Raw genomic sequence first — 26,305 nt, 5'->3', positions numbered from 1 at the left:
TTGCTAAATTGCACTCTTCAAATAAGACAAGTGCTAAAATGAATTTTCTTTGGTAACATGAAGGTCCTTTGTTCAAATTCATTAAATAATTAAATGTGTATGTTCCCCAGTGTCCGTATGGGTTTCCTCCAAGTGCAAGTCAGGAGAATTGTACTTTAATAACTTCTCGTACTGTTGTTATGAGTTATACATTTTCAGGAAATCAATGATGAATGAAGTCATCTGTGTCTCCATCAGTTAATTGCACAAAATGCATTGAACCATCATTTGTCTTCAAATAAACAGTCAAACAAGTTGTTGTACTGGTTTCCTGCTGGTTGTCTTTGTCACTCAACTGCCTCGTGGACAAAGTACTGCTGATGTGTTTTTCGTCTCACAGTAAGTAGTGAAGTGGAGGTAAAAGACGCTTTTTTGGGGAAACCGGCTTTTGGACCAGAGTCTGGGGCTTAAATATAAAGTGTATTTGGACATTCACAGTTCAAATTGTGTTTCTGTAAATGACAGCGTATTATATGTTTGCCATTATTGTCTTTGGGGAAAGCTTGTGGTAGAGTCAAACATGCGTTGGTGGTGAAATAAAGCGACACCCATGAGCCCCTTACTGGCATCTACATATAAAGAAGTCACAATGACCCACTTAGCATCATTGTGAATTCTGACCCACCTTTGTTGGCTGGACCACAGCCCTAAAAACAAAGTCTCTCCCTGACTTGCTGAGTGAGTGATAAGTTTCTCCATTGGTCATTTCAAAATGAATAGCTGCGAACAGTCCTCAGTTACATCCTCAGGGGACGTTTGCAGCGGTTCCACTCGATGACTAACCTGACCAGCCAGATGGTTTGTTACACAGAACCGTCTGAGAAGCAGTCACTGGAAACTGTTTGGAAATGGGCAGGCACTTTAAAAAACAATACTGGATGACCCATCTGTCAATCAAACTCTTACTGAAGCCAGTCAGAAGAAGAGCAAAAACAGTTTGATCAAAAAGAGCCTTCAGTGTCCTCCTTTGCGCTTCTGTCCAGTCCTGATAGAACAGACGCTATTGCAGCATCTACGCCAACTTCTTCAGAAGCCGCCATCGACGTTTAGAACGAACAGTCGCCTCTTTGTGTCGTCTCGCTGCAACTATCATTGTGAGTCATCAAAATACCAAATGGATAAGGCTAGAAAACAAAAAAAACACTTTGCACCTGACAAACATTCCACTTGGCCAGCCAGCGCAAAGCACAAGAAATAGACTTCTCTCTATCTGTATGCATGGACACGAATAACATTGCTTACTTCTGAAGATTTGTCTTTCGTCTGTGCATGTCTTTGTAGGATTTATTTGAAAGCTAACCAATTCACAGCTCACTCTTTTGAACAGATAAAGATTACGGAGAAATCGCTCCATCCAGCCAATCTCCCATCTAGCCTTGTCGCCTTTCTCGGCAAGGGAAATAAAGGCCAAGCACGCTGTTATCAGCGAGGGGGGTGGGTGGAGGCGGGGAGGTGAATTGGACTGGGAATTAGACCTAGAGTTGTTCAACATTGGCCCCAGCTCAGCACACAGGTTGTCATTAAAAGCCTTGTAATAGGCTAGATTAGTCTCCAGATATGGGCTAATCCTTAAAAGACTCTGCAATGGAAGAAGATGGTGGGAGTGGTGGTGTGAGGGCTTGGCCTGTTAATGCTCTCCTGAGAGTTTTCTACACCTTCAGGGGTGCTTCGGGGTTTGATGTGGTCTTTATCACACTTACAACCGAAGGTCTTTCTTATGCTTTAGATTGCATTTTCTTTATTTACACTGCTTCACCGGTACACTTATGTTTGATTATATAATAGGTCACGTATTGAAATAGTGTTGCTGTTTTTAAATTAGGTTTCCATTAAGTTTCACGGCAGTAGAAGGTGGTAAACTTGTTTTCAAATAATGTTTGGCATCATGCTGCTATTACCTTGAGAACCACAACTACTTTCACTCTTTTTCTGCAGCAGCATTTAAAATGGTAACATTTATCGTGTGTCTCCCGGGCCTCATGCTTTTTAACTGGCTTATGCGAAATACAATGGACAAAATGATGGGAGAAGACATGTGAAAATGAATCAACAATTCCATTATTAATGGATTAATTGTTGCTATTCATTGGTTTATAATTTTATGAATTGGATTACTTTGGGTTGAATTGGAACTGTTGGCCTTTGGCTAAGAAGTTGTGGGCATTCATTACTTTTTCATGCATTTTACAGACTAAATGTCTAAAAAAACTAAAATCAATAGTTTGACAATGATGATACTTGTTAGTTAAAGACATTAAAATCACCAAAGCTAAATATTATCTTAAATGAGCAGCTATCCGCAGCTTTGTCCTCTTCATAACGTTTTTACATTCTTTATCAATTATGAAGTTCATGTAACAGTTACTTGGGAATTTCATTTGACTAGTAATAGTTATTCACACTGCGACCGACTCCAGCCTTTCACAGATAGTAAACTGTATGTACCATACCCTCTTATGTACTGCTATTTCCTAGCAATTCTTAGCGAGCACACAATTTCCTTTTTACACAGATTTTTGTGTAAAGTCTTAAAAAGCGTTAGGAGTTAGCAAACCCAAAATCAAATTCCACCAAACAAACATTGTTATAAATAAGAAAATCCTACATGCAGCCATTTTCACAGGAAATTAGAGTTACAGGGAATGACTTGTACAAGAAATAGGAAATCATCTGTTTATGGCTGAATGTGATGCTAAATGAAAACATTCCTTTCTGCGTTTCACCTCGTTTGAAGTGTTAATTTGATTTTGGCCGTCTGGCTCTTCGTAATTACCCGTCCAAAGAAAACCAGTCGCAGGCCTTGCCAGGCACCGTCTTCCCATTTAGGCTCCATTTGCATTGTTGCAACGTGGTATTTTTAGACTTGATGTGTAACGGGTGCTTTTGAAGAGGACTGAATGAAAAGCAGCGCCCATTTGAAGATGGAACTTCAGTCGGTGACATAAGCCTTGTGCCACTAATCTTCAAAGGCGGGTGTTTTTGAGTGTGTCACAGCAAGAACACGAGCTTTCCTTTCGTCTTTGTTTGGAAGTCGTAATTGTTTTTTAATTTGTGCTCTGCTTTGTTGAAAAGGCTGTGTAATGATAATTGCATTGCCTTTTTCTCCTCCACTTCGCTTTGATATATTTGTGTCCCTGGACTCATCAAGAGGTCTTTTATTTTTTTTTTTCTTGTAGTGTAATTTCATTAATGATTTCGCAATAAGATATGTAAGGCAGGTGAGGCAGCAGATCACCTGTAACGATACTCATGTGCTCACTGCTGTGAAATTCTCTCTCTCGCTCTCTCTGACACACGAGAGAGAGAGGCTACTTGGTATATGGGATAAAGTCATTTGAAACATCCCACATAGAACAAGTAGCAATACATCAAATATATTTGTTTTATCGGTAAATGTCGAGACATGTAAGATACAGAAGTATGATGCAAGCAGACTTTCTACCTCAAATTACTTATTATTTGCTAGATCAATACAGTTATCATATTATTAATACTTCATTTGATTGCTCAGTGATGATGACTGTAGAGAGGAAACGCAACATAGCAATTGTCAGTTCAGTCTCTCGGACTCTGCCCGTCTTCCTCTCAATGACTCCTTCGGGAGCCGTCGTGGCCTCTGACCTGGAATCCAGTGATGACCCTTCCGATCAATACATGGATCCACTTTGTTTTGCTTATTGAACCGAAAGGAAAAAGGCAAAGCACATGTGGCTGCAGTTCTTGAATATGTTCTCTAAAGTAATCTTTTGCATTGGTCAGCGTGAGGCCTGTCAAGGTAGTTATTCATCAAGGGTTAAAAACAGGGGGCGACACTGAGAGTGAGACTCTACTGTAAATCTATAGGACCCTCTTATTGCAGGTTGGCCTCCTGTGGACATGTGGAATGTCCAGGTGATTGGCTCTCAGCCACCCACCCCAAAGCCACATCGTGTCATTTCTTTTCGTTCTGGTTCCCTCTGTGAAGAAGACTCCCATGAAGTCTCATGGTCTCAGCAATAATTTAGAGAGATATTTCTTTCAATCTGTTGGCTGCAAATCCAATATTCCCATTTCCCTTGTCTCTGTTTTAATCTCTGCCAGCTCATTAGAAGGATATTTGGGTTTTACTGTAGATGTTACAGCGGATGTTTAACTTTCTTATAACTGTCTGTCTGATGTGAGACTCTATGTAGCATACAGCTTTTTCTTTTTCTTCCTCTTCTGGGAATGGGGGTTCATGGGAGCAGAATGTATAAAGAATGACTTAAAAGATGGTAGAAGCTCTGTAGCTCTGCAGAGTTGTGGGTTCATTACTACAAGCAACTCCTACTGAAAACTGGACTGAATGCATGCTAAGTTCATTCGTATCTGCTGGATGTGTATTAGGAAACTCTTTGCTGATACAGCGCTAATATGTTGTCTGTTATTCCACTGAGGCAGAGCAGTTGTGAGTTTGTGGTTGCATTACACAGTGTTCCTTGGGTTGTGTTCTCCACTTATTCCTCTTCTCTTATCTCCCCTTTCCCCTTAAATCTGCACCTTACTGTCTTTGAATTCTACAGAGATTGTTGCAGGCCGAGAAAGAATAGATCAAATTGGTATTTCCATTCTTAAGTGGAGGGCTGAATGCTTCATGGGTATTTATTTGTAGGCTTTGGGGTCATTTTATGAGCTCAGTTTTGTACAACAAGACTTCAATCATAGATGTGTCACTTTACGGAACCCCGGGCAATGAAAACCCTGGCTCTTGTAAATAAATAACATGCCCACAACATAGAGGGGGGAGCTTTGACCTGAGGGTGTTTGTTCAGATGAGATAAATAATATAGAACTTGTCAAACCACACAAAGCAGCCCACATTGGTTGTCATGAGGCAGAAATGCAAGCAAGGTTTTCCTCGGAAATACTCTGCAGATGAAGATGAGCATAGACAGCTATGACCCATTACAGTAGAAATGTGCAAATGCATTAAAAAAGTGCTGCCCTTATATCTGGGAAATTGTAATAGGCATCCATTTACCAAAAAACGGAAACAATCATTAGTTGAAGACCTACAGTACACTAAATCTTCTTTTGAACATTTGAAAATTACTGAAACTAAACACTGACTTTAAATATCAGCTATCAGCAGCTTGAACTCCATAAATCTGAGTCGGATGATTTCAACCTTTATGAACGTATTTTTCAAGGTGCTTGATTCCAGATGCAGAGCATATCTATGATTGAGGGATTGCCTCCACGTGACGCGTAAACAAAGCACAGAGAAGCTCTGATAACAAAAAACACAGAGGGAAAGCGACTTCGGTACTATATATCTTTAGAAAGCAAAATGCCATTTCCTTCTATATTGATGCGCTGACTTTCAAATTGAGCACCTTTAAATGGCAGTTATGTAACTGTTACGTCATCCCTAGAGTCTTCGAAATGTTAGTGTAATTTTGTTTTGGCCAATCGGAAATTAGGTAAGCAGAGAGTTGTGTCCTTAAAGTGCTTCTCCCATCTCCTGTTGCAGGATGGCCATCCAGGTTGACAAGTTTGACTTTGAGAGTCTGCCACAGCCGGACCAGGAGACGGCTCGCTTCACTAACCCCAAGCAGCTGGAGGAAGAGCGACAGCATGCCCAGGGCTCCCAGATCAACAGCAAGCTGGGCATCTGTTGGAGCATCATATCCTTCCAGTGTGGTAGAGTTATATCAGAGAAACCAGCCTGAGCTGAATATCACTAAAAACACAATAGATGTATATGGTGAAGGTTTACATTCCTTAGTCATACATTTCAATATGTGTCCAAACTTTAGCTCTGCCCTGTGTTTGTTGAATGTTGCTGTTCATTGACAGTCAGATCAACGATACGGGACATCTGGATCCTACATCTGGAGGCCCTCTGGCCAGCAGGGAACTTGTTTGCCTGCACTGACAGATGGCAAAGCGTATGGCGAAGTACTTGCCACTCTGACACTGTGAAGTGATGTTTTAGTGTGCGCATACTCGCATCAATATGTTACATTTTCCCATAGGTCCTTGTCTTTGGGCAAGCTTTGTGGTCCGACCAAGGTAATCTTTGACAACAGTGTCAGCAAGCTGCTCTCTGCCATCTGCTGTTCCTCAGGAAGACAACTCTTTCTATCGATTTCTTTATATACTGTCATGTACATTTTCACCATCAACACTCTTGCCTTCAGAATCAGTAAAGGTTGTAATGTAGATGGAAGCTGAGTTAGTATTTGTGTTCTAAAAAAGAAAAAGCCTTTGATTGCCATTTTTGGCTCATTCTAAACAAATGATAAGAGGTTGAACATAATTTGGGTAAAAAAGTTTTTTTATTATATATATATATTTTTTTATATATATATATTTTTAATTTTTACTTTTAACCACATATCACAGTCTTCATCAGCGAGTGAAGATTGCTCAAGTCCGTAACTCTAATTTGACCACCTGTGAGACCAAAATCAAATTTCCACCTATGTGGACGACAATGTGCTATTCGGTTAGTGACATCCAGTGTGTTGGTTGCCATCTGATTGAAGGCCGTGGCAGACTCGATGGTTTGAACACTAAAGACCCAGTTAGTCCCTGAGCTATCTGGATGTTCTGCCTCGGGAGCAGGGACTAGGTTCCAGAAACTATCGTCAGTAAAATCAAAACTTCAACAAGCATCCTGAAGTAGACATGCACATAATGTTAATAAGTTCCATAAAAATTTCCCGTGTTCCTGAAAAAAAAGTTTCTGCTAGTCATCGTGCGTGCTGTTCTCATCAGTTTGCAGTAGCCGGTGCACATATTTAGAGATTTAAGAACTGCCTGTCAGATTGTTGGGGAGCATGGTGTACAATTAATGATGAATCCAATCTCTGAGCTACTGAAGTTGCCATTATATTTTTCCTTTTTATGAAGGCGCAAACACCCCCATCATTACGGGCATTGTTTTATCTACAAGTAATTTGGCAGCGAGTAGGCAGGGATAAAGAAAGAAGATGACATACAAATATATTCCCAGCAGCGAGTCTGATAGCACTCCTTTAACTGTTGCATAAATCAGCCTGAAATGGCCCGTTTGATCATTTTACCCAGTTTAGAGCATATGTTATGAGTGCAATTTGTGAATTTAAACAAGTTTCCCTTGATGCTCAACAGCATATAGCTTCAGTCTATAGCAAGTACGTCAACAGACACAAACTGTAGCCGCTCAGTAGACAGTGAAACAGCTAATCGTTTAGGAAATGTGCAGCTCGAAAGAGGTTAAAAAAAGAGGTATGCTACACTTTGTCGTGGAAAATTTAGCCAAAAATGAAAAGTGTGTCATTTGAAGCCCCACATTAAAATTGGATGCAACATCCCAAACACAACTTATGTTGACTCACTTATTCATTTAGTGCAAATGGACCAACACCAGAACTATCGCATGATGTTATCAAGTTAAGTCTCGATGCTATCGCATCCGCGTGTGAGGATAGTGACTCATCTGTCTCACATCTTCGGAACAGCACAATGTAAATTCTGCTTCAGGGAGGATTTTCCCTTTACAACAAGAAACAAGAGAAATAAAAAAAGATGATTACACTGCGTGTCACACTCCGAAGCACTCGCTTGGCCCTGAGCAAAGTAAGAGTCACTATAATTTGTAATTTATGACTTCCCTGTATAATAATTCGTGTTTTGTTGATGGTGGTTCACTCATTGGACAAGGCTCTGCCATATACAGCACAGGCACTGAAAAAAATAGAAGAGATAATTGAGGGAATGTGTTAACAGTGTCTTTCCCTTGAGGAGGTCATTGCCAAGTTCATGAATCCTCTCTGGATGTACAGTGTAGAAGTCAAGTTTAAGCAGCATTAATATCCACATCACAGCTATGATTGTAACACCCTGTGAAGCTGTATTCGACTAGCTGTTATCTGGATGTATGTGCAGGCTAAGACAATACAGTCAGCCAGAAGCAGAAGCATGTTATAGTGCAGCTTGCTTTAACATTGCACCGATCACGTTAAAGGCATTGTTCTCAGCTGTAATCCTTAGGCAGCACCTAAGCACCTTGTATTTAATCGTTAGTTAGTGAATAAGTCTAAATTGTCTATGTGTACGCAGGAATTGGTGAATAAAGGGGGGAAAGCAGCAAATACATAAAGCTATTTATCAGCCCAAAGCAGAGACGCGTCAGTTCTCAAAGCAACACTTTGGAGACATTCCTAGTAGCTGTAGAGATGTTTTGAATTAATGTCGGCAATGACTTGTCCATTTTCTTTTGTCAGCAAGAAATATAAGTATTCTGGGCAAGGAACGTAAAAGTGCCAAACTCAAAGTGATTTATGACAAAACGTTCAGTGAGTTGACATACATGTTGATCATCCACACATTGTTTCTATGATTCCTCAGCTCTGTGGCAATTTAAGGGACTGGAATTGTTGCTCGTTGGCCACAACAATATTTGATGCAGTGTAGCCGAAAGTGTATTTCACCATTTATTGGAGTGCTTAATCTTAGAATAGAATCCTGTTACACACATCCACAGATAAATGGATCCAGGGATGCTTACCAAGTTTATTTTACAGTCTGCCCCATGAAATGTGCAGCATGTTGTTCACATGACCCATTACCCAACCCATGTTCTAATGCATCCGTTTAAAATCCCATATAAGACATAACAACTGTCATGCAAGATAGATATGTGAAGTAAACGTTTAGAGATGAAAATATACATTTAAACCAACAGTGTATGCGGTGAAGGGCTGAAAGACGTCAGGGTTCAGCTCAGTATCGGGGCAGTTCGGCAATGGAATGAAATCTTTTGGTCAGTGTGTACAGGAACCCGAATTGTATGTTTTTTCACGTGTTAGGTGTCAGGTCGAGTAACACGTGAAAATTAAACGCGTTGACGTGACGTTTTGTTGCCTAAACCAAACTGTTCGTGACAGTTTTCCAAAACCTAACTGAGTGGTTTTGTTGCCTAAACCCAAGTTTTGTTTTTAATGTAATGTAATGTCCCCAAAAAAAAGTTGTTTGAAGCGGCACGAAAAAGCTGATAATTCGTGTCCCGACATGAAACCAATGGATTTCATTTTGTGATTATTGCAGGGTTACCTTGCCTAGCCTGCTGCCACTGTGACCCAGACTGGATAAGTGCCAGAAGATGGATTGATAGATGAAAGAGGCCACTTTTGACCCCTTCATATAACTGTATTTATACTGTACTAGATAGATACAGATGTACAGATAGATTGATAGATGTTCCCTGTTCCTTATTTGGTTTAAAGAAACTTTTATCTACAATTTTCGTCACACATTACGTGGATGTGGGTTGTTTCCTTCATCTGTATTTAACGGAGTACATGGTTCTAAGAATTTTAAATTGTAGTACAGTTAAAAGAAACACCAATGCTAATGGTTCTTTGAGGGACTTACTTGGTCACAGTCGTGCTTTGAGCTGAATGCTAATATCGGCATGTCGTCAGGCTTATCAAATCATTAATTGTTGGTCCGATGATAGTGAATGTTGAAAGTCAGGACCACCAAAATCATTAGAATTGATCTTCTAGGGACCTTGAATATCCATGGGAAATTACACAGTAATCCATCGAGCAGGTGTCAAGACATTTCACTAGCCACTGTGTCGCCCTGATTGACGGTATGGTGTATATGAATTGTATGTGTTAGCATATCGATCTTATAAGAAATGCTCACATAATGCTAATATTTTAGCCATGCTATACAGGGCTACTCTGCAATCAAACAGTGGCTACTCTTGTGCGGCGTACACAAAATGAACATCCCCATATTATGTAACGTAGCCGTGTAGGAAGGTCCTGAGAGGATTGAAATGGAGCGTCGGATGCTCGTGCTACTGATCATTGGGCTTCTGTAATGCCCGGGCTGAATCGACGCTCGGTGCTCTTGTTCGGTTCCACCGAAACTTCAAAGCAGGAATTCCACATTTCCAAGGGATCAGAGTCACAACATTGCCATTGGTCACCATTGACCGCTCGTATAAGATATCGATGCCTTCACTCTCGCTCTCGCTCTCTATCTATCTCTCTCTCTCTCTCTCTCTCCCTCCCCCCCTCTCTTCTTCTCTCCATACTGTACTCTCCCTCAAAGGTTAATTAGACAGAGGTTTGGTGCCCCAGTCACTGCTCATCTCACCCATTATTCCAAATGCCAGCTGTGTCCTTATCATCACATATTATCTGGGTAATTGCTCTCTGACAGCCGTATTTGTTTTGATGCAGCATTCATGCATTGGTAGCATTATAATCAGGGTACATGCGCTACATGTACCTTTGACGTCTTAATAATGAATGCATTGCACAAATCTTGAAAGTAATTAATCATGATGTGTTGCCGTTTTATAATCGCATCATACGATATGATGGATTTTTTTATCAAGCTCCTAGTGTTGTAAGTAACTATGGTACATACATATGTATACAATACAGTTTTTTATGTTGATTAGTTCTTCAAATGCACAAAGGCTCTCCATCATGTTGTCCTTAACCTTACCCACCCGTCCCTGCGGCGCCGCGGAGAGGCCAGCGTGGAGGGAGTCCTCAACCAGCTGGTCCTGGAGCACCTACAGCTCGCTCCTTTGCAGTGGGGTGAGTCATATAAGTGTGTGTGTGTGTGTCTGTATGCGTGTGAGATTATGAGTTGTGGTCGCACACTTACACCACTCATCTCGATGGAAGGTTTGTGAACTTTGTGAAAGAGTTGTAATCTGTGAACTATCGTGTGTAGATGATATTTCATCAAAACACTGGTTCCATGTGTTTTGGGATACCAATCACAGTATCTGGATACATTACCTGTCAATTAGTGCATGCAGCTCCACAACTGGTCTCAAGCCATGTTTTTTATTTGCATTCATAATGGGCTACAGGCTATTCTGGGGAAGTGTAGACAGCATCTTGGGAAATGTTTGAATCACCGGGGATACATGAATTTGTCGGAGCGCTATTCGGTCGCACCATCTGTGATCATCCTCTGAAATCACTTTTGATTTACTGCCGGTGTTTGTTTCCTGAGATTCGCCGTCCCTCTTTGGGCACTGCCAGCATTTTGATTAGTCAGCTGGGGCTGTCCCGCTTCTGCAAAGAGAATGCAATCTGCAAAATGAAGCGACGCCACAGATCGAGCATGGGAATGTGAGCATCCGACAAGACCGAAATACTGGGGGAAAATGGCAAATACTTCACATTCAGATATTTTGGCATTTCACATAAATGTCTTTATTGAGGAACGCTGATGTGAGGATGAGTGAGATCACACTATTTGGACTGATATTCCAGTGCAGACAGTTGCAGTGGTTGCCGTTTCCTCACGTCTTCATTTCTGTAAAGGTGGTTTGTTTTGCAGCTTCAGTCCCGGCCTTTGCAGGTCTTGCCGATTACGAGGCAGCGAACTTGCCTCAGCCCACTAGGATGCCTTCATCAGGGGTGCCAAAGACTATCACATGCTCAATTACGTGTATGGTTCAAGCATTTCCCCCGTGTCTACAATCGTTAGTCCAGAGGATGCTTTTAATGCCGTAATGTCTCTGTGAGCCCCACACTTACAGAGATACTGTAGATGGAAAGATATCTTGTTAAATGTCAGTTATCGAGACTGTACTATTGTCGTCATTTTAACTGATTTCCCTTTACAGTTTGGACAGAAAATACTACTTTCTCACGGTTGAGTCAACCTTTTCTCCACCTCTTGCAGCTCAAACATTTGTACCTGTCTTCTATTAGAAATACGCTGTTTTAATCTTTTGCCGATCCAATATCCTCCACACACCTCATCTCTACACACTTTCCCTCCCGATAGATTATTTAAACCCCTCGATGAGGTGATAGATTCAATGTCAAAGAATCTTCAATTAAACACTTTAGTCTAAATCATTTCCAGTCATTAGCCCAAAGCCTTTTTACTGAACAGGTGCTGCGAGATCTACGCCGTTTCAGTCTCATCAATCAATTATTTTGAATCTGCCTTCGATGTTAAAAGCATTGACGCCGTCATGCCTACGTTATTTGCATCCTATGGAATATCGTAAACCTCTTTTTACCCTCCTTGAACATAAGACTTTAACGTCTTTGCAGAAAGTGATCTCTTTAACAAATGTAATTTCCTTCTCCATTAGAAACGACAAACAAATGTGGAAATCATAATAGGCTATTACACTGATGATGTGTAATGGCGGCATGAGATTTGAGCTATTTGGAAAATGTTTTGAGCATCATAATAATCTTGTAAACTGCATTAATTAAAACCTATACATTTCTTTAGCAAATGTGAATTGGGTCAGCTGTGCACTTTCAGGAGCAGAAGTCAACCAGGGGAGTCATTGCCCGGGACAGCGCCGTGGCATTTTTCCATCAGCAAGGATGAGGAGAATAATCTTTTGAGCAGTTGAGCAGCGGCTGTACAGTATGTTAACCTCAGCTACTCGACTATAAAAGGCGGCGTGGCACAAACATGCGTGCGGGTCTCCACGGAGATAAATTATTGACGGGGCTCTGTGCCGCCTCACTGTGTGTGTGTGTGTGTGTGTGTGTGTGTGTGTGTGTGTGTGTGTGTGTGTGTGTGTGTGTGTGTCTAAAATCACACATGGTTTGAGCATCTTATCCACAAGCAGTGGTACATGTGGTCATGATGCATCTGTATGAACGTGTTACCTACCGATGTTTAGAGTGGTTTTGTACACCGCACACGTCCGCTTGTGTGATTGGCTGTGTTGATGGTTCTATAACTAATCTCCACCGTCGACATCTGGCTGCCAAGTAGTAGATTTCTTAAGGACCAACGTTCTGTGGCTCTCCATCCGCTTTCCTGCTTTTCTACGTGCACTCTTTTAAGAAAACGTTGCTCTCAATCAGAGTACGTCGCGTTGTCCCCGACTTGTTTTCTAAGAAGCATAACGTGCAACTGAGACGACCCAAACGTTGGTCGAGTCAGGATGGGAACAGTTGTCGCTTGTCATCTCCTCTTCTATCCGGGTGGCCACAGATCACGTTTTTATGGATGTCAGTGGACAATCCTGCATACAATATAAAATGTGTATTTTCTTTCCAATTTTCAAAAGGGACCCTAGAACTTTATAGTGTCTTCCACTTGAATGACACCCTAAAATCTCATTACAGTTGCATCCGGATTGAGTGTAAGTGGTCGGCCAAAGATGTAAAAATCGTATTAAAATGTACCAAAAAAGGTAAAAATATGAGAAACAGAAATGGACAATCGTGAATGAATGTGTATCTAAAGGGGTTGAAAGGTTCACCCGGCCACTTTCAGTCTTGCACATAAATTTGAAATACACAAACTTAACACCTATATGTGTACCGTGAGTATTTATTTATAGACGCTGTCCCTCAGGCCACAGTTGTATAAGACAGACTTTGACATCATTGCTTGAGCTCAGCCCATTGTGTGCAATAAAAACCTATGAATATTTGATCACACGGGTTCCAGTAAATGGAGAACATGGAACTTGCCAGAATCATTTATATTGTGTTGTGTTTGTATAGAAGCTCATTCGTATTATTATTGAAAGGGGAGCAGACGGAGGCCATTAGTAGATGATTCTTCCTCTGGGCAGAATCAGCTTCGCTAATGTAACGTAAGATCATATATGGTGAAACTCGCCACATAATTACAAATGAATAATGCAAGTTTTTTTCTTTAATTAGTATCGCATTCTTTTGTTTCTGCTGAATGTCAATTTTGTGCTTCAGAGCATGGCTGTAATTCACTGAGCGAGCTACAATGTGAAGCAGATTACCTTTACGTTCATGTGGTGAGCTTTTTACAAAAGCTAAACAAACACAGATGAGAGGACTGCTTAACGTTTCTATGACCGCTTTCTACAATGTCTATATTGTGTTATAAACATACTTATAATGCAAAATAATCCCCTCATAAATATTCATACTTATTTATTACAATAATCTTAACCCATTGTGATGCATTTTCCAGTGATTTATAGGGTTATGTATCATATTGCTTCATAGTTGTTGGTCACTCACTGATATTTTTGGCTGGTGTTATTTTTCTCCTAGTTGTAATGCTTGTTTATGATTTATAAATATCACTGTTATAATGTAATTATTCTAAGTAGTCATCGGGTAGGTAATGAGATTCCTGAGGTATAAGCAGATTAACAGTAATACATTAACAGCTGGTTATAAGTCACTATAAGTGGTCATTAATGCCATTAAATCTGTGCTGTTATTGAGTGACCAGCAAGTAAGAAGCATTATGATACTTGACCTTATAAGTCATTATAGATGGCTTTATAATGTGTTATGATTATTGTTTTAAAGCATTATGAATATGTATGAGTGTGTATACAATGTAAGCAGATTATAACAAATGATAAGAATGTTTATAATGGATTATAGAAATGTACTGCCTATGTTTCCATCTTTACTTCACGCCGTCTGAAGAGCTTTTCTCCTCTAATGAGATAAGATATATAAGATGATCCTTTATTAGTCCCACAGTGGGGAAATGTACAGGATTACAGCAGCATAGTGGATAGTACTACACTAACGGTACTATAATACTATTCCTGCTTAAATGTGCGGACAGCTTGAACATTATTTTCTGCTTGTTTGTCTGATTTCACAGAATTGACCTTCAAAAAGCCTGCTGTTGTACGTTATATATGAACCGTGACTGCAATATACGAGGCAGATTTGCACCATAATCAATTTATTGCCCCAGGAAAGAAAATAGTGATAATGCCTGAAACCCTCTAATTGACATTATATACCTCTTTGCGAGTGTGAGTACGGATTCCAAAGGTTTTCCACCGAGCTTCTGTGCTTTTCATCGACATTTAATTTTCTGCTCCAACAGTAAATGTCTATCTGTCATTCTGTCACAGAGTCCGAAAAGGAAGTCCACTAAGCTGCATACGTTGGACCATGGATCTCTCAGCGCTGTGGAAAAGGGTAGACAGTTTTACAAACAGTCTAAATGTCAGCGCAGCAGCCTTCTAGATTCTCAACTATTGGTTTTATTCCGGAAGGTTGCTGGATGATTGCTTTAATTATCTCTGACAAAATTGTATTGCACTCCCAAAAGCTATAAGGGGTACTTGTCATCCTTAAAATTGGAGAACTCGGAGGAAAGCAGTTTGACGAGAGGCAGCGGGATGGAACACACTAAATTAGGATGTTGATATCAGGAAATATTGACAAAGCTCCTGACAAAGCATTGTGTCTAATACAGAAAACGGTAGACAAAATATTGTTTAAATAAGAAAGCAGGTTGACTGATTCAGTGCTCCCAAAGTGAACAAGATGCTCTTAGAAAGGGCTTATGATTACATTTCAATTTATGGCTTTAACAAACTGAAATTGCCACGACCAAACTTCATCAAAAGCATTTGGACTAAACTTACTCCATTTATAGACCATATTTCAAGTAATGGATGTTAAAAGCTCTCAGAAAATGAACAAACAAGACATATATCCAGATATTGATCGGTCTGCGCTTCAAATTAGAAACAATGAACTCTACTTGTCACAATCAAATCAGAGTTTCTATTGGCCCAATGCTAACATGAAGGGAGTTATGGACATAATATGCTTGTTTTATTGGTGCAAATGTTCCCCATCTGTAGATATGCACTTTTTAATGAAACGGCACGATTTTGTAATTCATAACAACCTATTTTGCGGACCACTGAAAGAGTGCTACGGACTCCGGTAGTCCCTGGACCTCACTTTGTGAACCACTATTGAAGATTACTTTACATTCAGTGTGCGTTGCCTCTGGGGAAAATGTGTTGAATTGCGCTTTCATGTGTCCATTTCAGTGCAACCCTCAAGGTTCCCACTTCCTTCCTTATAATGCCGTGACAGGTGGAGTCACTCGTTGTAGTTCTTTTTTGCAGCCCGGCATTATGTAGATTGCCCCATTGATTATAGATTTGATTAATGGTAAATTGGTGGAACCCCGTGATGGGAGTCGCTGTGTCAACATAATGGAGTGTTGCTAAATAAACAGTCACCTGGCCAACCGGACTGAGATCTCTGAGGGGTTGACACATCATCACATCATAGCAGCTTATGATGCTGTGAGTTATGTGTCAGACAGGAAGTGCCCTGACAGTTTTCAGATGAGATTAAACAGGATGACATTTTTAATGATAACTTTGGAGGGGGGGGGGGGTTAATGGTCTTTTTACAGCAAACATGAGTAGTTTACTGTACGTAGATTTGACTGCGAGTTAGAAAAAAGTAATCGTTCCATATTTAAAGCCACACTAAAATCAATATTTATAGAATTTATTGGGACAAATACAGCAGTAGAATCTATTAAGAGAAAATGTTCAGGTTCACAGACAAATGTCATGCTAATGATGAGTATTTTTAAATAGTATTAAGTGATCAATACAAAGCGATATCAAGCACTTGCAATGAACCGCATTAATTAGAACCCATTTTTAAGCAACTGTGGGCCGGCTTTGATTTTCAGCATCGGCCGCCTGTTGAGTGCCGTAACCAAGCAGTGAGATGGAAACCAGCAAGCCCGAATGCAGACTTTGCACCCATTCCAAAAAAATCAGACCCAAAGGCGTGTTTGTTTCCATCCACCCCAGTACACAAACACACACATTACCGCCCCGCACCCTACTTCACCACCCACCTATTTGAGTGCAGATTTGCTTAAATTTGTGGCGGGTGCTGCCCATTTAGCTGACTGATGGGCGCCAGGAGGAGCACTGTGTAGGCAGAGGCTGATTTATCTGCTTGTTTTTCAGCTCTGTCAGTCAGCCATCCTTCAGGTCTCCTATTAAAGGCAGCAGAAAGCCAGAGCGAGATGGGAGGACGACGACGCTCCCCTCACTCCGTCTCCAGTGCGTGTGATTAACAGAGGCAGCGATGACTCAGATCGACTTAGATCGGTGTTAAGATACTCAAAACGCTTGATGAGCGCCAAACGATGAGGTGGCAGAAGTCTTGAAATTATGCTTCTGCTCAGGTAATAAAACCAGCTAATTAACCCATTATGAGTGAGTAATGATCTCTACACATTGTGCCATGCAGGCTTATCATAAAACAAGGGTATTTAACAAAGCGTTGACTTTTTAAATATTTTTCTTTACCATATTAGGAGAGCAAGCATTAAAGGATCATTTGTTCTTCATTGGCTGGAATCACCATTTTACCCCATCACCCTGGTAGCTTTAATGTGGAAATTAGAGCAACGAGTGCCGCGGCCCACTTTGTGATTGCGTCTAGCCCTTTTTATTCCTCCGTGGCCCTGTGTGGATCGCACATTTGACAGGTTTGGAGCGTCTGTTTATGGGGCATTTATCATGGCTGCAGAACAATCCACACTGTCAGTGCGTCAGTTTGGGTGAGCCGTGGAAATAAATCAAAACTCCTCCGTCCTGCCATCGTTAGCCCACCGCACGCTCGCCCGTTCACGTGGGATGGGGAACAGAAGAAAAGGGAAGGAAACTTGAGTAAAGAGGGGTAGATGTGGTTTCAGAAAATGCACAAATTTAAGATCAGATTGTGGAGAGATTTCAGGATCTGTGATGAATGTGCAAAGAATAAAAAACCGTAGGACGATACTTAGCTAAATACTTCATAGAACTTCTCACCTCCTTAATTTGCCTCCTTTTAGTTTTTCTTTCCAGTGTGTTCATGTGCGTCTTAAGCATCTGTTTAGTGTCCCTGTTCATTCTAAGGACCAATCTTTTTTTGTTTTATTTCCAACCATTTTCTAAATGTATTTCCAGCTTAATCCTGTTTCTCCCTCTGCGTTCTATCAAATAAAACCACCTCCTTCATTGATTTCTTTAGAGGAAACACGAGTATCCCCAGCGGCGGCCTTTTCATCCCTGAAAGACAGATTACCTGACATTTCTAAATGCAACCAGGTCCTGCCTTTTGGTTTCATTGTGAGCATGTCTACAGCTCTTTGCCACGCTGCTTCAAGTGCTACTAAAAGAGGGAATATTGTGACACAGCTGGTACACCTGCTGGAGTACAGAGAGATGAGCGTTGCCTTGATATTACATGTAGCTCTGCACCATCAATCCAAAGCGAGGAGCACAAACAGATCAGCAGTGTGCTCGGCGTGTTTAGGCGAGCACTGTGATCTGCAGTCGAAGCCTGTTACGATTCGTTTCGAATGCTAATCAAGAGATTATGAACATTTGTTTTGACCTTCGCAATGGATTTGTGATATCTCATTATAATCTGAGAGAATTGAATACTAAGGCCTCTAGTTTGACTGTGGTGGCCTTAAACATTATTTACACAGCGATACGTTGCCACACCACATTGGTATCAGTAAATTTGGTTTTAACGAACACAAAGTGGGGCTGATTAAATATAAGGAGCTGCAAGGGTTGTCTGTACCGTACCTGCCGTGTAATCTGTTCAATCCACCTCTTCATCAATGCATGGCTTCACCGTTTCCTTCTTTTTGCTCACAAACTCTAACCAACGTGTTAAACTGCACAGTTCATAGTGTTTAACGTGTTAACGTGTTCACAAAGAAAAATTAACTTCCTGATGTTAAGGTGGTCGTATTTGCCGTCTTAGTTTGCCGGTTAGCGTGCTAATGTTAAGTAGCCAAGTAGCACTAAACACAAAGCACATTAGAGGTTGATGGGAATGTCCCAAGTGTTTCAGATATTTAGTCATAAACCAAAGTAATGTAAATGCTTTCCTTTTTACCAGATGAGGGCGCTAAATAAAAAGTCACAAGTTCACCAAACTAATTACAAATAGTCCTGAAGTAAACATTAATGTCTGCACCAAATGTCATGGCAGTCAATGGAAAAGACTTTCACAAGAATTTTAAAAATACATTTTTGTTCAAATCAGAACATGTACTACAGGGATGAGCCATCCAGCAGTCATTGGGGTATGAACACACTCTTGGCCTGATCCTTGGTGACCTGGTTATCCTTTTGAACCTAGAATGTGCCACTCATGGTTGGAGCCAGTCCACTAACATGTGCTTGCCTGGACATCTGGACGTCTGCAGAGCCTGCCAGTCTTTTTGACGTATGTGGAATATGACCTTGCCCCTCACAGGGAGAAGTCGCTCCACTGCACTCATCAGTTGCTGTTGATCCTCCTCAATGATGCTCTGGTGCCACAGACTCAGAATCAAATCTTTCTTTATTAATGGGGCAGCTCTTGTGCTGTTTGTAGACTCTTGCATACAGTTAGGAGATGTAGGGCAGCAACAACTAATTGATTTAATTGATTAGGATTGATAAAATATTTGGTAACGAACTTCATTGATTTGTTGGGTCTATATTATGATGCACGGCACGCGCTGTGGCAACGTCTCCGTGGAGGCAGTAAGCCAGCTAATACGGCGGCTTGTGAAGCTCACGTGATGAATTACAGGTAATGGCGCCGTCTCCTTCAGCCTCTTTCTTCTCTGGAGTGAGCGTTGGACGAGTGGCCGAGGCAGAGACTAATACAGCAAGCTGGTTTGTATTGGTTTTGTGATGGATTGATCTATTTTAAGGCTAACGCTTTAGCCCGGCTACATTGATCCGTCACAAAATGAAGAGAAAATAGACGGAAGGTATTTATTCTTTTTCTTTTTTTTTTTTTTTTTTTTTTTTTTTTTTTTTTTTAAACCAAAGCAATATCTGATCAAATATAACAATAGTAGTAATGATAGTGATAATAATAGTAAACATGATTGAGCAGTTTTTATTCAACAGACGTAACTCGAAGACGCATTTAAACCAAATGGACAAATAAATCAGCTAAATGCTCAAATATATAAGTGACATAAAAGACAGACCATTAAGAATAATAAAAAATATTATTGTGTATATACTGTATATGTATATATATATATAGTTACATTTCCCTTTTATTCTTAGTGAATTTTTACATCCGAAGAATTTTTCAAGATTTGAGGCACCATCAGGAAATAAATGAAAGTAAAAGCATTGTACGAGATGAAAAGGGATACGTTTGGTCTTTTGATTAAAGGGCTGAAGGAAAAAGCCTTTTACCTGATTCATTGACGTAATCAACAGATTCATGGATTATCCAAACAGTCCATAAATTGCAGCTGTAGATGTAGATGCCTTCAAATCTGTTTGTGTCCCAGAATGAAATCGAGGAACAAAAGATTAGAAAGTTCTGTCTGTTTCCGCATCTGGCCATCCATCATGAGGAATACGTAAGACGTAGCTGAGGGGGGTTGAAAGATGCACTTTTAATGAACAGCACAAGTTAATGATTGGCTTCGTTTATGATCAGATATTCTCACGTGGGATTATTGCATTATTACTTAGATGTGCTTTGCCTGCCGTCTCTCTGTGCGGCTGCTGAGAAGGTGTAGCAGGTGATCCACCGTGTTTGGCTGTGGTGAATCAGATGTTGGCCAGCTTAGGGATTCACAGGAACAGCACTCCGCTGACAGGCAAGTGTCACCCCCCGTCGGTAACTGACACTTTTTACTCAATGGACTGATCCTGCGCACACTACTGACAGGTTTTTGGACCCGACACACACCCTCCATCGCTGTAGTAGGACATCTACTGTGCTGAGAACCACTGAGCGGTCACTGTTACCCTGTCATTCCTCTCTGCCCTGGAGTACGAGCTGGAGTAGTGTCTGCACAGGGCCAGCTGTTTAGAATAATATGTGACTGGATGACAGCGTATTATGGGGGAGACTTTGAGGGCCGTTGAGCGTCATCGCAGCATCCTTAGTGTGCCTGGAAAAGTACAGGAGATGTATTTTGGGAAACACTTCACCATAATTCACTGTCCCATTATATTTTTTCCTCTTTTCCCTGTCTCTTTATTTTCACTCTCTGTCTCTCTCTCTCATTCTCACCCGCCCACATAGACAAAGCAATTCGACACCGAGTTAAAATCTGGTGTCATTGCCTGTCATGGTGGTGCTTGTTATGACCGGGGTCAGTGATAATATAATAATAATGTTACTTCAGGAGAATATTAGTTTTGAAAAAAGATGGTCCATGTTTTAGATATTTCAGTCTATGTTCATTTCTAAGATTGTGTATCTATCCCTCTATGACAACTCAATATGTATTCAAGGTCTACTGTTCATCACAAAAACTATAGATATGCTGGTGACGATAATGAACACTCTGATTTGAAGCCAGTTTAATTCATTTAGTAGCTCTGTTTTGGTCTCCACCTATGCCTTAGAAAATATATAATATATCTCTTTAGCTGCTAAATTATTCACTATGTTCACCAGCTAGTTGCAATTTTTTTTAGGGACTTACTTGGTGTTTTAGCATAAATTAATAAAAATGGCTGCAGTGATAGCAAACCCAAAACAGTGAAGTCGCCAGCTGCAAAACCAAAAGAATGAGCTGAAAACTATTGTATTTGTTTTCTGATACATAACAGTAATTATTTACACCCCTTATCATTGCACATCAAAGCCCTATATAATTAATATATAAAAATTATAAAAAAAAAAAATAATGGAGTCATGTGCTAAACAAAGCCAGCCCATCTTTTGGAATCCACTCCAAGGAAAAACATCTCTCGTCTTCTAAATGGTGGCAGCTGACTCAAAACAGTCCATTGATCTATTACATGACCTCACCTCGAGTATGTGGGATTCCTGTATGGAGAGGTGGTTAGATGATGTCACTGGACAGACGCAGAGCTAGGAGAAATAATTGGTTTGTAGGCCTCGGAGAATCAATCAGGGGGATTGTTTTCTTTAGTCACTTGATGGAGTTGCAGTTGAACACAATGGTGCTTCGTATTGACAGGTTTGTGCAGATATTCCGCCGTTGCTGGCGGCGATGGGAACATGATGGGGAAATGAGGCAACAAACACAGTAACTCTGTCATTTGTATTATACAGGCTTATGGAGTCGAAGACAAAGTGGGTTTGGCAACTTAACTCACAGTTTTTGCTTGAATACACCCCAGCTTCATGAATTCAAAAAATGCATCGGAACCCTGTCAAGCACTACTGCCATCCGACCCCCCACCCTACATTGTTCCTCTTGTGTTTCTCTATCGCTCCTCGTCTCAACAGATGTGTTTCAGCCTTTATCAGACTTTTAATGCCTGGATAGTAACCAAGAATTCACAGAACCGTACATCTAACTCCCGCTTAAACGTCTGTGTCATACTGCTCACGTTTCAGTCATACGCCGGAATCTCTTGAAACTAGCGATTGAGACCATAAACTCATGTTTACAATGTTTAATGAGGTAATGAATCAAGTGAGAAGGAGAGACATTTTCTCATAGACTTCTTTACAATCTGACTTCTTCAGACAGAATGCAAGTTAAAGGCACTTCCCGCATTGCCAAATGGGTATGTCATTGATATTTCACAAATGTTTGGGCATCCACAGGACAGAGTAGCTGGATTTGAGGAAATAACTTCTATTGTAATGAACACAGACGAGCAGGATCAATTGAGAGTGTAATAAAGTGCTTGTGTAATTTACTAACTCAAAAAAAAGCACAACACATGATGTCATTTCTCTGTCAGGGACTTTCTCGGGTAGTTTGACACCACGAACGCATACACATCACACACCCATAACATGTTCTTAGTGGCATATTCACTTTATGTCCTCCTTTTGTCAAACAGGGATGGTCTTTTGTTCTCCTCTTTTGTCTGGACCTGCCATTGTTCTGCCCACCTGGTATTTAAAAACAATCATGGCACAGCTAGTAATTAGCTCCAGGGATCCCACTTGCTGGTCTATTTTCAATGCTGGCTTTGTCTGCAAACATAATACCGCAGTCTTTTTGTCAGATGCAGCGAATACAAGAGGATGCAACAACTACTTGCAACAGGTGGTTGGTCTTTTAATGTTCTGAAGATTAGACAGCAGGGGAGGGCTTCCGTTTGTTCTGCTGAATCACACAGCACCATTTGGACAGTTTAAGAGTTCCAAGCAAAGTTTCCAGCAACACTGCCAAATCCCTCGGGGCTTTGGTTTCTTTCCCAATTCAAAAAGTATCTAACACATTAACTCATACCTCGAAGTGTACGAAGCTCCCAACACGTACAGCTCACTGACTGCCAACTGAAATATCTGCATCAGCTGATTTGCATTATTGGCAAGGAGGAAAGTGAATGACGGACAGTTTTTGAGTTACCCTTGAGTCTCACTGACAGCCTACATTCTTTAAAACACAGACTACAGTTGTCTTTTATTGTACATGACCAGTACATGCAAAGAAAGTAGTTTTTAAATTGAAAATAAAATGTATTTTTATCAATACAAGTATTTAAATAAAAAAAACTAGCATTTATTTCCTAATCATTTGAATTGAGTGCTTTTATGTAAACTACTGTAGACGACAATAACAAAGTAAAAGGATAACATTGAGAGTTTTTGACGCTTTACACTTAAAAGTGGAGTCTGGAGCCTCGCTTTCAATCCTACTTCTTAGAAAGAAAATTGTAATTAGCAGGTCAGATTTTTACTTACTGACAATTTTTTGTTTTAGATGAACAACTTTTCTTGAGTTTACTCTGATTTCTAACTTTGACTGAATCACTCTCCACTCTCTAAACTGAACAGTGTTGTATGTACTGTGTGTGTGTGTGTGTGTGTGTGTGTGTGTGTGTGTGGGGGGGGGGGTAAGCTAGCCGACTGCAGCCCCGTCCATTTATCCGTTATTCTCCCCCCAAGGGGCCAGTGTTGTACTAAATAACGGCGTATGCTCACAAAGGTTAAGCTGTGAGTCATAACCTGTGATGACAGGCTGACCAATGAAGCTCTGTGCAGCAGATGAGACAACTTCACACACACACACACACACTGTCATTCTCGCAACTCACTGGACAATATTGGATTTCCGTGCGCTGGTTCTATAAAGTATAAATCTTTCCCCTGCTCCTTCTCGAGCACGCAGACATTGACTTTGAGGTATTAATCATTGCTTTACTCCTCTGTTATTTTGCTGACTGTGTGTTCATTTTATTTTAAATGTCTCTGTTGTCTTAGATTCACATCTATAGAGCACCTGATAGGTGTGTTCACTGAACATTAGGACTATTCGTTTTAAAGTTTTCCTCTGTGTCTGGAGGTATGCAGACCTTCGGTTGATGATGATGATGATGGTGATGTAGCATCTTTCGTGCACCAGTCAGAGTTTTGAGTTGATTTTGGTCCCTGTAGAGTCGACAAAAGCTGGAGACTTTCCGAGCACCAAACTCCTCTTTTACCGCAGCATGGTCCGACAGTCTGTCAAGCTCAGTGCTGGTTCTGGTTCTCCCGTGCCTCCCTTCCACTCCAGCGGGCCAAGCAATACGGCCTGGACCTCCATTAGCGTGGTTTTGACCCCCAGCGGGGAACGGCGGAGCAGCGAGGTGAAGCTCTGCTCCCGGCCGGAGGAGGAGACACTGCCGGGCTCAGAGCTCTCCTCCTCCCGGAGGGCTGAAGGATGTTCTGGTGAGAATAGCTAAAATAAAATAAGTCTTCTCGTTTACTTATGTAGGTCATAAGGAAGCATCCATATTAAATTGAGACTGTTTCATAGCCAGTTAAAAGTTCCTCACAGTAACTTTAAGCAGATTATCTGAGTTTGAGTCTTAAAATCTTTAAAAAAAAATAACTCCTAAGGATGTTTTCTTCACAGGTGATTGTTGCTTATTTATTCAGGAAAATATTTCAACCAATACACCTCTCTAAATAAAGGCTTTTAATATAACTTTTATTGTTGCCCTGCCTTAACGTGCCTAAACATCTTTGTTATTAGATTTTCTTTTTTTTTTGTAATTTATTTTCAGGAGCACCTCAACGTTCCCTGGACTACATGTGAAAATGATTTGGCCTCTGCACTTATTTTGCAAGAAAATGTTTCTCTCCCAAATTCTGCTTGAGACGCAAACTGTTCTGCGGAGAGCTCTGGGGCCGTTTCCAGAATGAATCTGAGTTGTTGTTTTGTTGTCGTCATGTTTGAGACTCGGACTCAAGTTGTGAATGGACCGATGGGGAGGAGAAGCAGCACTTTGTGACGGGACCTTTTATCCTTATTGTCGATTAGCCAAGACAATTCTACAACCTCCAAAACGTTTCTTTCAGATTTCTGGAATCAAAGGGGAGAACTTTGAAATCCTCTCAACTTGTCTGCACTTCAAATTTACAACATTAATTGAAGAATTACAATTCAAGTAAATATTCTCACGGTCAACTTTTACACTCTAGGATTGCAGTATTTTGGTTCCAAGACCTTCATCAGTCTTTCTATTAGCATCTGTTGGTAATGCTGATGACGGTTTATACAGACCTTTATCTGTTGTAGATGATCTGTCTCCCAGACAATGCACAGTGCTGTTAAGCCTCATCTGTTTTCAGTGTACTAAGCCCAGTACATTCACAACAGTAAGTAATTGTGCATGATAAGATATATATATATATATATATATATTTTCTTATTGATGGTTGCTCCCTCAGAAGCCTTTTTGTAAAGAAATATCTCTGTGCTTTCATACTGTATCTTTGTTGCTGTTAAAGTTCTTTACATGATGCTGCTTTATTCCCTAAAGAGCTCCTGCAGAGGAACACCTGAAACCTTGAATTTTCCTGTCTTGAAAAAGCAATTCCCCAGAAACAGGAGATATGGAATTGTAAGTCTGTACGAGACAAATGGTATGTGGCGCTGCTCTGAATTATAGATGAAAGCAGAAGGGCCTTAGTTCTGCCTTCTTGCCCGAGCGTGATTCAGACAGTCTGGTGTGAGCACACCACGGTCGCATAGCAGGTAGAGACACACACATACACTTATCCTCAATCTGTGAGGCTCACAAAGTCCAGCATATTAGATTCGGTGGCTCCTCTACAGTTACCCGGATATATCGGTTTATTGTTCATGTGTCTTCTTCTGATGACATAGACTTGATACAGATTTTATTCACGATTTGATCAAACTACACTGCTTAGCACTTAAACTGAATCTTTTTTTGACGGTCTGTACGGCCAAGTGAATGGAGATGAGTTCCATTGCTGGTTATAGTAGTGCAATGCTAAATCGATGTACTCTTTTAAGAGGTATTCATTTTATCAATAATGGTCTAGCATGTGTTGTCTTCCAGCCCTATCACCAGTATGTTGACATGCACAATACTGCAAAATCCTTTCTCACTTTCTACAATATCTGCACATAGAAAATACAGTATCCATTAAGTAATCGCATGACAGGAAAGAAGAAAATGATTTGAACTATACACCCATATTTAAGAGGAAAGTTAAGATGATGATAAACACCTAAGAACCACTTCTTAGAAACTCTTCAGCTGTGTGTGTGTGTGTGTGTGTGTGTGTGTGTGTGTGTGTGTGTGTGT

The 26,305-nt window shown here is 40.7% G+C and overlaps 1 protein-coding gene across 2 annotated transcripts in view; it reads left to right on the top strand.

The window, feature by feature from the left end:
• trappc9 (trafficking protein particle complex subunit 9) overlaps window positions 1–26,305 on the top strand; it is a 151,479-nt gene that overhangs the window by 88,991 nt on the left and 36,183 nt on the right. For both annotated transcript variants that reach the window (XM_031853713.1, XM_031853712.1), the window contains 2 exons: window positions 5,531–5,684; window positions 10,520–10,610. In XM_031853713.1, the coding sequence (XP_031709573.1) occupies window positions 5,531–5,684; window positions 10,520–10,610 (245 nt within the window). The remainder of the gene's footprint in view (window positions 1–5,530; window positions 5,685–10,519; window positions 10,611–26,305) is intronic.

This window comes from Anarrhichthys ocellatus, unplaced genomic scaffold (genome assembly GCF_004355925.1).
Source record: "Anarrhichthys ocellatus isolate YVR2014 unplaced genomic scaffold, GSC_Weel_1.0 scaffold14, whole genome shotgun sequence".
NCBI classification, from domain to species: Eukaryota; Metazoa; Chordata; class Actinopteri; order Perciformes; family Anarhichadidae; genus Anarrhichthys; species Anarrhichthys ocellatus.
This window is presented reverse-complemented; position numbering and strand designations above follow the sequence as displayed.